Source organism: Eubalaena glacialis, chromosome 6 (assembly GCF_028564815.1).
Source record: "Eubalaena glacialis isolate mEubGla1 chromosome 6, mEubGla1.1.hap2.+ XY, whole genome shotgun sequence".
NCBI lineage: Eukaryota > Metazoa > Chordata > Mammalia > Artiodactyla > Balaenidae > Eubalaena > Eubalaena glacialis.
Window position 1 is genome coordinate 71,579,428 of NC_083721.1, and position 12,615 is coordinate 71,592,042.

At 41.2% G+C, this 12,615-nt stretch overlaps 1 protein-coding gene across 1 annotated transcript in view; it reads right to left on the minus strand.

Annotated features, from left to right (window-relative positions):
- MUC13 (mucin 13, cell surface associated) overlaps positions 1–12,615 on the minus strand; it is a 33,907-nt gene that overhangs the window by 1,114 nt on the left and 20,178 nt on the right. Inside the window, exons 8-13 of the mRNA XM_061192736.1 lie at positions 9,611–9,759; positions 5,771–5,902; positions 5,313–5,436; positions 4,617–4,654; positions 2,914–2,998; positions 519–708 (exon numbers count right to left, since the gene is read on the minus strand). Of these exons, the coding sequence (XP_061048719.1) occupies positions 519–708; positions 2,914–2,998; positions 4,617–4,654; positions 5,313–5,436; positions 5,771–5,902; positions 9,611–9,759 (718 nt within the window). The remainder of the gene's footprint in view (positions 1–518; positions 709–2,913; positions 2,999–4,616; positions 4,655–5,312; positions 5,437–5,770; positions 5,903–9,610; positions 9,760–12,615) is intronic.

Here is a 12,615-nt window from a genome sequence, read left to right on the forward strand (position 1 = left end):
TCCCCAGGGAAAGAAAATATTATCAGCCTCACTTGCCTTGTCGCTTTAGAAATTGATCGGGTGGCCTTGTGGTCTGGGGCGGGGCAGGGAGGAAAGGAGAGATTTGCCTTCATGTGGGCTGGCTGGAAAGGATCCATGTAAACAGAACCATGTTTACATCCAACAGTCCTCCCCAGGCCTGACCTAGGTCCTAGGCCCTTCAGTCTGGGAATTGTCATCACAACCACTGGAGTTGTATCCCAAGAAATATATAATTTAAGGAGACCTTAAGGGCATCTGAATTAAGCTTCCTTTTTTATAGCTGAGGAAATAGATGAACAGAGAAATTAAGTGGTGTGTCTAAAGTCACATAGATGGTCAGTGTTAGGGACCAAGTGGTGGCTATTTTCAATAGCTTTCGATTAAAAAAAAAAGTCTACTGGGCAGCCAGGGCTGCTGATGATACAACAGCCAGGTCACAAGTCGGCCCTGGGGCATTTCACTCTGCAAAGGCAAACAGAAAGCATGCAAAGACTCACCTAATAGTCTGCGCGGGGTAGACCACCCTGGACTATGTAGGGATTCTGTGGCTGACTCTCTTTGGGTAGGTTCACCCTGATCTTAGGGAAGATGCTCCCGTCTGCTCCTAGATTGCTAAAGCTGGTCTCCTGCAGTTTCCGGTTCTCAATCAAGTTCTCTTCTTCCACATTCCTGCTTTTGTTCTTTGATCTGTAATCGGTAACAGGAATTAGGATCTGACAATGGCGGCAAGTTCCTTGAAGCAAATGTTAATATTCTTTCTTCAAAATGTTTTAAATTTTTGAAATAATTTCAAATTTACATGTAAGTTACCAAAAAAAAAAAAAAAATTACACAGAGCTCCCATACATCTATCACCCAGATTCCCCGACTGTTAACATTTCTGAACCACTTAAGAATAAGCTGCAGACCTGATGTCCATTACTGGTAATACTTCATTTCTTCATTCAGTGTAGATTCCCTAAGTCTCCTCATAAGCTCCATGTAACCATCAAAACCAGAACGTTAACCCTGGTCCAACATAATCGTCTAATTCCTCCAGTCCCATTTACATTTTGCTAATAATGTTCGTATTTTTCAGTGTGCCTTTGAATTATTTATGGAAATGATAATAAAAGTCAAAGAAAAAGATGATTTGTGATACAATTTTTCATTCAGGCAAAGTCAAAGTCTACAGAAGCATCTCAGTGAATAAAATGAGTTCAAGGCGTAAAGGTCTTAAGGAGAAATAGGAGTTTCCCAGGTTGTTCTGTGGGCCCTCAAGGACCTCAAGTGTAAGCATTCAAAGCCAAGTGGAAGGACTTGCAGGTGAGGGAGGCACCTGTCCCCCAATTAACTCTGATCATGACCCTTCTCTCCTTCTGGCCTGCAGCGACAGTCCTGCCTTGTTAGAATATGGGTAGTGGGGCCAGAGGCATCCATTATGGCCACAGGGCAGTCCTGGGGTGACTCTCAGACACTGGAATGTCAGAAAGGAAGACCCACTCACCTGGTGACCCTGATGGTCAGCCCAGCCCGCCACTGAGTTCCTGCCCTGTGACAGCACTCCCATCTAAGGTAACTGACAAGAGGCTTCCTTCCCTTTGGAATGGGCAAGAAATTATAATTCTTGGAGAGCTCCCAAGAGTCATGAATCTGTGGCTGAGCAAAGAGCAAACGGGGCTCTGCAGCAGGAAGGGGAACTGAGAACCAAGGCTCTCAAGGGGCACAAGCTCTATCACGGTCCCTGAGGACCCTGGAGACTGGGGTGGTGAGCCGGTCCACTGTGGAGGAAGCAGCCTTGCTCCAGAGTCGAATGTCCTGTCCCCCATACCCCCACCCCTGGAAAAGGGAAAGTTGTGTTCTCAGTTCCCAGCTTGGCATCCTTATAATCAAGTCTCTGAGGAAGAGTTAATATCAAAATGGAGTAAAAGAAGAAAAAAAAAGAAACAAAATATTTTAAGAATGTAAATATTTCTATTGGACAGTGCTGCACTATCCTCTCGCATTAGAGTGCAAAAAAACCTATTTTGCCAAAATATAAGATATTAGCTAAAGGTAATTTTCAAAAAGTAGCTTTTTTTCTTAATCAGAGTGGCTCCTCACTTGGCACATTTAGAATGGAATAGATGATAGTATTCCATCTCTATTAATGGAGGGAACTTTATCTAAATGTTTGTAGAATAAATGAATGGACCCTACTTAAGTTTTTAAGAAGGGCACTTAAGGCACAAGCTGAGAAAAGGCCATGCAGAGATAACGTTTCTACTTAAAACCCAGGTGGCTCAGTTGAGGTGGACGTTAGGCTATTTGCAGCGAGGTCCTGGGCAGGGGAGTGACTTAATGAAAATTATATTTGACAACATCAATGGAGTTAAATACTGCTAACAAAAGAGTGTTTTGTTTTGTTTTGTTTTTGAGCAGATAAAGGTTTATTGCAGGGCCAAGCAAGGAGAATGGGTGGCTTGTGCTCAAAAAAAAAAAACCCTGGACTCCCAAAAGAGTTTTTAATGACATCAGAAAATGGTTGCTATGTCACTTTATAGTATTAAGCAAAAACAAACCTCAACAAAAAAAATTTTAAAGCACAAAAGATACTAAATTACATATATAACATCATTTTAAAAAGTAGCAAAAAACCTGGAAGGATGTATACCAAAATGTTGGTTGCTTCAGGGTGGTGGGTTTTGTGGGTGACTTTTTAGTCTGCTCCTTTACACATTTTCTATTTTCTTCAGTGATCATGTGTAGCTTATAGAATCAGAAGAAAATTCAGGTAAGACAAAAAGGGCAATGGTATTACAGAGGCCTCGCCCTATTTTTCTTCTCTTGCCCGGGAAAGGCTGGGCGTGTTTGGAAACCAGAGTGTAATGCCAGTGGCACTGTGCCCCAGGAAAGGGACACTTCATCCCATACCTCACTGAGAAGATGAATGCAATCACCATGCCGAGAATGAGGATGCCAGCAATGGTGCCCACGATCGTGAGGATCAGCTGAAATGCTGAAAGGGAAAAGAGAAGAGTAGGAACGGCTTCCCCCAAGCAGACTCCCACTGTCTACTGCACAGGTACATGTGTTCCCAGTGGTTCCTGGCCAAGAGGACAATTGGGCTCTGGTTTCTGACCCTCTTCCAGGACCAGGATGGGTGGGTGTCTCACCTCCTTTAGCCCTCTATCTGCCCACCCCCAACTGTGTCTTCAGAACCCAATCAAAAGAGGCAACGTTGCCAGATAAAAGAAGTCCATAAGCACAGAGGAGGCCATGGTGGCAGAACCTTCCTGGGCTTTGTGGGGGGTGAGATCTCATCAGAGGTCCACACTACCTCTTTACCTCTGCTGCCTTTGTCTGCCTGCCATAACGGACTTTGCTGATAAACTAGGGGAACTAGGTTGGAGTTAAATTTGTCACTAACAGAGGAGCTTGATGGAATTGATGAGGGAAGAGTCTGGAGGTTCATTACCACCCATTCTCTTCTAGATCTGCTTGTTTAGTGCTCTTGAGCACTTGAAATATGGCTATGGGGTGGCATGTAAGTGTAATTTTAACATACACAGCAGATTTCAAACACATAGTATGAAAAAAAATGTAAAATATCTCATTAATCATCCTTGTATTGATTGCCTATTGAAATGATATTATTTTCTATATATTGAGTGAAATAAAATGTTATTAAAATCAATTTCACCTATTCCTCTTTACTTTTTAAAATTTACTTAGAGCTTTTAAAATCTGAAATTAAATCTGAAGCTCGTGTTACATTTCTGTTGGACAGTGCTGCTCTAGATCGCTTTGGTTCTATCTGCTACATGACTGCCATATATGCCACCTCTAACCAGGATGCAAGGGGTCATCGACCATTAAGTCTGGAAAAACCCTCAAAGGTTAGCTGATCCAAACTTCTCATTTTATAGGTGTAGACACTGAAAGCCCAGAAGAAAGAAATGACTTAGCAAACCCAGCCTCACAACAAAATACAGTAGAAATTAAAAGCATTTCTTATCACTAACTTTGTGGCTGGCTGAGAGGCTAACAGGAATATTCCCTTCATCTTGGATCATGGATCTTTTAGTTCATTATATCAAATTTAAAATATGAAATCATTTAAAATATACAGTTAGTATTGTCCCAATCTGGTGGGGGTAGGGCCTGGGAGGGAACCAAGCAACTGAATTTATGATAACACATCCCAAATTAGTAAATAGCTCTGAGACAAAAAGATGATTTGAGTATTTGAACGTCTGGTTTCTAGTTCTGCTCTACTGTGAACATAAACATTTTTGGAATATACTGGTCTTTATCCTTTTTAGTAGCAGACAATGCATATTTAATCTAATGTAGGAAATGAATATAATGTTGGGACAACCTTCTTTGGCCTGGGACAAGTCCAGAGGCACCAGCCCACCTCTTGGGCTGAGTTCTATTATTTCCCGTATCAGAGAGGCTCTGCCCACAACCTAAGTGTGAGCATGGCGTGGCCTGACCCAGAAGACAAACTCCAGGTAGATTTTCTCTCTCTTTATGAAACAAGCCAGAGACTTTGGGGGACTGGACAGAATTTTGAATGTGGTCAATGTCTGTTTCTTAGAAGCTTATTAACAAAGCAAGACTCTTCTACTCACAGTCTTCACAATCAACTCCGCTGTAGCCAAACGCACACCTAAAATACAAGGAGTAGGAGACCATGGTAAGGAGCCTTGTGGGAGCAGGTCAGAGTTCCCACCCAACCTCCATGTCTTCCTTGCATCTTTCTTTCATTCTCTCCTCCCCGTTCCATCTCCTCTTTCTCTTTTCTTCCTTACGCTCCCATTCTTCCAGGTGAGCGCCTTTCATGGCACTCTGGAAGGTTGAGGGGGTACACAATCCCGTGTGGTTCCATTTGCTACCAACTGAACGCTCCATCTTCTGAGCGCCAGGAGGATTCAGCAGTTTGGGCGAAGCCGAGTCCCAGAGGCATGGAGCTTAGTGGGACCCCCTTGGGCTGCAAGACCACCTGGCTCGGCCATTTATTTGCTGCCCTGTGAGTGGGGACATGTCATTTATATTCTCCGAGCTTCAGTTTCCTCACCTGAAAATGGGGAATAAATACATTCCTGACTGTTGTTGTATGAGAAGTATTACCTGCTGTGGTTCCCAGCACACGGAGAATGTTCAAAAACTGATGATGATGATGATGGTGGTGATGGTGATGCTCTGTACCTACCAACTTATGCCAGCGAACCAACTTCCAGACCCTAAACTCATACATATGTGACAAGCTCTATCCTTTTTGCCTAGCTTCAGCTATGACAAGATGAAAAAGGAGTGATTTCTCTTACCGTTGACAGATCCCACGATTATCTTCCTTGTAGCCTGGCAGGCACACGCAGTTAGCGTCCCTGCTGTTCTTCACTAGGCATTGCTTATTGTTCTCTGTGTTGCAGTTATCAGAACACTTTGGAGCTTCAAAAGAGAGTGATTTCTGGGTAATTTTCAGAAATAACCCCTTCAACACCAAAGTGACACATCACAGAATACAATTTTTTCACGTTGCTTTTTCTGGGTAAAATGAGGTGCTCAGTGGCTCTGCACTTGACGTGCGCCCTGTGAAGTGGCATGTGGGCCTCCTCACCAGCTCTTAGCCAAGGCCCTATCCAGGCCCACAGGACTAAAGCCAAAATTCACATCCCTCAGACTCTGAAATGCACATGGAAACTTGAGCAGGAAAGTGTGTACTTTGCAAATGCAAAAGGAGAGAGTGGAGGAGGCACGAAGAACATTTAGAAGCAGGTGGAACACTTACCAACACACAGAGGGATCTGTGGGCTCGGTCTCTGCCACCCCGCTTTGCACTGACATACTAAACCACTGGTGCAGCCATCTGGCACATTCTCTTTCTCACAACCATAATAATCACACCGATCTTGCTCTAAGAGGTACAGATAATTCAAAGACATATTTAGCAAGACAATATGGATAAGGTAACTTGTGAAAGCACCCCATTCCATTGTGGTTATTGTTGCCTTTTAACACATTTTGGGATTCAACCAATGAAAATCTGAGATTCTGAAATTCAACTCCCCAGGGGATCTCTTCTATAACTATTTCCTTATATTATTCAATTAAAATTAATTCAATCCAGTGCAATGCAATGATGTTCCAAATCTCTTTTGCACCTACCTCTTTGCTAGGTTCCACAAAGGACACAGTAGCTGCATAAGTTTTGGACCCCATCTTTGGAGACTTACCTGTTTACACCCTTAGAGAGTTGCATCCAGCAACTCATAATACAGACTTCAAGTACAGTGGGAATTCAGGGGCTCAGGTAGCTAAAGGTAACATCGTGGAGGAGGTAGAAATTGGGCTAAGTCTTGAAGATAGGAAAGATTTGAACAGTCAAAGGAGAGGCAAGGTCTAAGTGGAGTAAACAAGGCATGAAAAGAAGTAAAGGATTCTTGCCCAGGAGTGATGGAGTTGTACTTGGGCAGGGGAGAGGCAGTGTGGTGAGGAGGAACAAAAGTGAGAACTCTTGGCTCTACCGTTGATCGGCCGTGGGCTTTTTGTTCAATCTTTTAATTTGTGGTGGGTCCAAGTTCCCTCCATCTATGAAATGGGCTAATGATTCTTGTTTCACACGATTGTTGTGAGAACTGAATGAACTAATGTAAATGCAATTGTCCACTATAAGATACTCAACAAGTAATCGTTCTTTTGTTCACTCATTGATATAGCAGGTTTGAATGTCAGATTACGGACACTGACTTTTATCCTACAAGGCTGAGAATCCATTGATAGATTCTGAACAGAAGCATGGCATGAGAAAGCCATCTTTTAAGAATGTTAGTCTAGAAGCAGATTGGAAGACATTAGGGACAAAAAGATGAATCTGAGAATAGATTAGAGGGAGAGAATAGGAGCAGGTAGAACAGATATGTGGTTACTCTCTTCTAAACATCCCAAACCTGTAACTAACCTTCCTTCATTACCTGCCATTTGAAAATGCCTCTAAATAAAAAACAGAGAAAGAGATTCTACAACTTTTGACACAGAAAAGAGAATCTGTTTTTGCAGCAGAAGCAAGAGAGCAGGAAAAGGTGTTTTTCTCTAAAAGTTCTGAGCTCTCCCTTCCATGTGCTGGGCGGCTCATGCTCCTGTGGCCATCTCTAGCTGGCATCATTTGGTAATCTGTTAATGTACCTAAGAGCACATGCCTGGTCTCAGAGTGGAGAGATGTTGAGAAGAGTTGTCCAAAAAAAGAGCAGTTCTCAGCACTGAGACCAGATGGTTTCAAGTCTTCCAGGGTTCAGAACCAAGGCAGTTACTAAGTAGAGCCAAATGAGAGAATGGCAAGGGTCCCCCACTTTATTTTGAAGAATGCACTGGTTATTTTCATCTGACAACCACTTGGAGTGGTCAGTCCCCATGCTGATGGGGATCCTCAACTTCCTCACACTTGCTAGAAGTCTCATTCAGCCAAAAGCAGAGCATATGATAAGGTTTTTGTCTTGCCTTGCTGACAATTTCATCTTCCAAGGGTAGAGGTTCTGACGGCATGAATTGCTACTCTGGACCAAATTCTGACTCTGAGGAGAAATTTATTGGCAGGTAGAAGTGATGAGTCCCTTGGAAGACAAGGACCAAGTGATAGCCAGAAAGAGGAGTATGACTTTGAGAGAGTAAATATTGAAATGTTCAAAAAGGATACGGTGTAGTTCCATGGCATGAGACTCTGGAAGATGAAAACAGTTCAGGAAAGTAAGAAGCTCTGAAAATGTAATTCTAACTGTGCAGCTGCAAATGATACCAACAAGCTATAAAAAAAAAAAAAAAAAAAATGGGAGAGGGCCAGGTAATATAAGAAACTGGCATGGTTTGCACAGGAAGCTCTCAGATGAGAGACATAAAATATAAAAAGAAGGTCCCATAACCAAAGATGGAATATTAAAAGTGTGACAGAGACAGTCTAGAGTCCCAAATGAGCTCAGGCTTGCCACAAACAAAACCCAAAACAACAACAACAACAAAAATTCAACAACAAAGAGCAAAGGGTTAAAAATTAAAAATGGGCAAATGAATGAAAGGGTGTGTATGTTTTCCATGTTACAGGGGCTCATGGAAAGGCCAGGCCTGGTTGGTGTAATGCTGATGAATGACATGAAAAAAACAGAAAGGCTTCAGAACAATTTTTCTCCAGTCTCTTCTGCCAGGAAATACTACTTGGATGGAAAAGAGTTGAATGGACATTGCTAAAGGGACCACAGCCCATGGAGCGGGTACAGTGCAGGGGAGCCCCCATCCTTTCTGATAGAATTTTAAGTGTTTTATTCCAGAGCATTTACATTCCAGGTCCTGAGAGAACAGTGAGCATCTGTGAAATCTCGAAAAAGAGAGAAGGTGCTAGAAAACTATAAATGAACAGAATTTGATTATATTTTCAAAAAGAGAAATAAGTTTTGCAAACTAGGACATGGAGGTTACAATAAGCCAAAAGCAAAAATTTAAGAGACTAAAGAAGGAGTCGTAGAAGGATCAAAATGAAAGATGAGGAAGGCAGAATGGGATCAGGAGAATGGTGAGTGGAGGTCCAGAGAGAAGAGGACTTCAGGAATGGGAGGATACTAGTATCAAATGCTACAGAAAAGTCAGATAAGTTGTGTCTCAACAGAGGCCTTTGGGTTTGGCAACCAGGACTGAGAACCAGTTGCACAGAGCTGCCCCCAGGGCTGGCCCTGGACACCTCTGAGATGAGGAACTCCTGATGACTGCTGTGGTGATTGCAGTAATAGTGCCAGTTTATTCCTGCCTTCCTGTGTCCATGCCCCTTGGTAGGGCCTGCCACACTGTGCTTTGTCATGTGAATTGCTTTGGCCATCAGGACAGTTGTAAATATAACATTAGCAGAGAGTGAGAAGCACCTGTGTACTGAAATGTGCCCTCTTGCTGCTCTTGAAACCCTTTTGGACTAACCTGCTGGAGGATGAGAGATCATGCAGAGCAGAGACAAACTGTCCAGCTGAGCCATTTTAGATCAGTCAGCCCTCAGCTGATCTACCTGGCAGCTAATGGCCGATGCTTAAGTGAGCCCAGCAGAGATCAGCCGAGCCCCGCCTAGATGAGCAGAACCGCCCAGGTAAGCCCAGCCCAAATTCTGACCCACAGAATTATAGCGTTATAATAAATAAATGGTTGTTGTTTAGGCCACTAAGATTTGGGGTGTTTGTAACACAGTAAAAATGAACTGTTAACAGCTGTCCTGTGGGGGTGTGTGTCCGCCTAAAGGGGAAACAGTATAGATAAAACTTTCTATAGTATTTGGAAAGCTAAAACTTGGTATAGAGCCCTCTTGTTTCTCCTTTCTTCATCTTTCCTGGTTCAGAGGCTATTTGTCCAAGACTACCTTCCAAGAAGAGGAACAAACTAGTCAGTCTGATGACTTGGGGGATGGTTATAAAGGAGCAGAAGCCAAATGACAAGGGAAAGGGAGGGAGGAAGAAAGGACAGATTCAAAGGAAACTGGGAGATGTCGTGGATTCAATTATCCAGTGCTTCTGGCCCCCTTCAAACATATAATAGAAAAATTTATGAAACAGTAGATAGGTCTTCAGGTAATCATTGTATAAAATTATTTCATACTTACTGATGTATCCTGTAAACTCAGTTGTGCTTTCAATTGCTTTTTTAATGGTATGTGATATGTTTTCTTCAGTTTCTTTTGTAGTTTCTGTAAAAATGTTTACTACTTCTACGCCAACAGTATGAATTTCAGATCTTGCTGAAGGAGATGTGCTAAAAATGAAATGAATCCATTACTTGATGAATTGAACTGAAGCATCAACAAATTAGTCTTCACAGCAGAAGCAAGAAGAAATACAATTCTGCAGCCTGTGGAAGGAAAACCACATTCACAGAAAGATAGACAAAATGAAAAGGCAGAGGACTTTGTACCAGATGAAAGAACAACATAAAACCCCAGAAAAACAACTAAATGAAGTGGAAATAGGCAACCTTCCAGAAGAAGAATTCAGAATAATGATAGAGAAGATGATCCAGGACCTAGGAAAAAGAATGGAGGCAAAGATCAAGAAGATGCAAGAAATGTTTAACAAAGACCTAGAAGAATTAAAGAACAAAAACCTAGAAGAATTAAAGAACAAACAAACAGAGATGAACAATACAATAACTGAAATGAAAAATACCCTAGAAGGAATCAATAGCAGAATAACTGAGGCAGAAGAACAGATAAGTGACCTGGAAGACAGAATGGTGGAATTCACTGCCACAGAACAGAATAAAGAAAAAAGAATGAAAAGAAATGAAGACAGCCTAAGAGAGCTCTGAGACATTAAACATAACAACATTTGCATTATAGGGGTTCCAGAAGGAGAAGAGAGAGAGAAAGGACCAGAGAAAATATTTGAGGAGATTATAGTCAAAATCTTCCCTAACATGGGAAAGGAAATAGCCACCCAAGTCCAGGAAGCGCAGAGAGTCCCATACAGGATAAACACAAGGAGAAACACGCCGAGACACATAGTAATCAAACTGACAAAAAATAAAGACAAAGAAAAATTATTGAAAGCAGCAAGGGAAAAACGACAAATAACATACAAGGGAACTCCCATAAGGTTAACAGCTGATTTCTCAGCAGAAACTCTACAAGCCAGAAGGGAGTGGCATGATATATTTAAAGTGATGAAAGGGAAGAACCTACAACCAAGATTACTCTACCTGGCAAGGATCTCATTCAGATTCAATGGAGAAATCAAAAGCTTTACAGACAAGCAAAAGCTAAGAGAACTCAGCACCACCAAACCAGCTCTACAAGAAATGCTAAAGGAACTTCTCTAAGTGGGAAACACAAGAGAAGAAAAGGACCTACAAAAACAAACCCAAAACGATTAAGAAAATGGTCATAGGAACATACATAATTACCTTAAACATGAATGGATTAAATGCTTCAACCAAAACACACAGGCTTGCTGAATGGATACAAAAACAAGACCCATATATATGCTGTCTACAACAGACCCACTTCAGACCTACCGACACATACAGACTGAAAGTGAGGGGATGGAAAAAGATATTCCATGCAAATGAAATCAAAAGAAAGCTGGAGTAGCAATATTCATATCAGATAAAATAGACTTTAAAATAAAGAATGTTACAAGAGACAAGGAAGGACACTACATAATGATCAAGGGATCAGTCCAAGAAAATATAACAATTATAAATATATATGCACCCAACATAGGAGCACCTCAATACATAAGGCAACTGCTAACAGCTCTAAAAGAGGAAATCGACAGCAACACAATCATAGTGGGGGACTTTAACACCTCACTTACACCAACGGACAGATCATCCAGACAGAAAATTAATAAGGAAACACAAGCTTTAAATGACACAATAGACCAGATAGATTTAATTGATATTTATAGGACATTCCATCCAAAAAGAGCAGATTACACTTTCTTCTCAAGTGCACACGAATCCTGGAACATTCTCCAGGATAGATCACATCTTGGGTCACAAATCAAGCCTCAGTAAATTTAAGAAAACTGAAATCATATCAAGCATCTTTTCCGATCACAACGCTATGAGATTAGAAATCAAATACAGAGGGAAAAAATGTAAAAGACACAAACACATGGAGGCTAAACAATACGTTACTAAATAACCAAGAGATCACTGAAGAAATCAAAGAGGAAATCAAAAAATATAAAGACAAACTACAACGAAAACATGACAATCCAAAACCTATGGGATGCAGCAAAAGCAGTTCTAAGAGGGAAGTTTATAGCTATACAAGCCTACCTCAAGAAACAAGAAACACCTCAAATAAACAATCTAACCTTACACCTAAAGGAACTAGAGAAAGAAGAACAAACAAAACCCAAAGTTAGTAGAAGGAAAGAAATCATAAAGATTAGAGCAGAAATAAATGAAATAGAAACAAAGAAAACAATAGCAAAGATCAATAAAACTAAAAGTTGGTTCTTTGAGAAGATAAACAAAATTGAAAAACCTTTAGCCAGACTCATCAAGAAAAAGAGGGAGAGGACTCAAATCAATAAAATTAGAAAGGAAAAAGGAGAAGTTACAACAGACACCACAGAAATACAAAGCATCCTAAGAGACTACTACAAGCAACGCTATGCCAATAAAATGGACAACCTGGAAGAAATGGACAAATTCTTAGAAGGGTATAACCTCCCAGGACTGAACCAGGAAGAAATAGAAAATATGAACAGACCAATCACAAGTAATGAAATTGAAACTGTGATTAAAAAGCTTCCAACAAACAAAAGTCCAGGACCAGATGGCTTCACAGGTGAATTCTATCAAACATTTCGAGAAGAGCTAACACCCATCCTTCTCAAACTCTTCCCAAAAAATTGCAGGGGAAGGAACACTCCCAAACTCATTCTATGAGGCCACCATCACCCTGATACCAAAACCAGACAAAGATACTACAAAAAAAGAAAATGACAGACCAATATCACTGATGAATATAGATGCAAAAATCCTCAACAAAATACTAGCAAACAGAATCCAACAACACATTAAAAGGGTCATACACCATGATCAAGTGGGATTTATCCCAGGGATGCAAGGATTCTTCAATATACAGAAATCAATCAA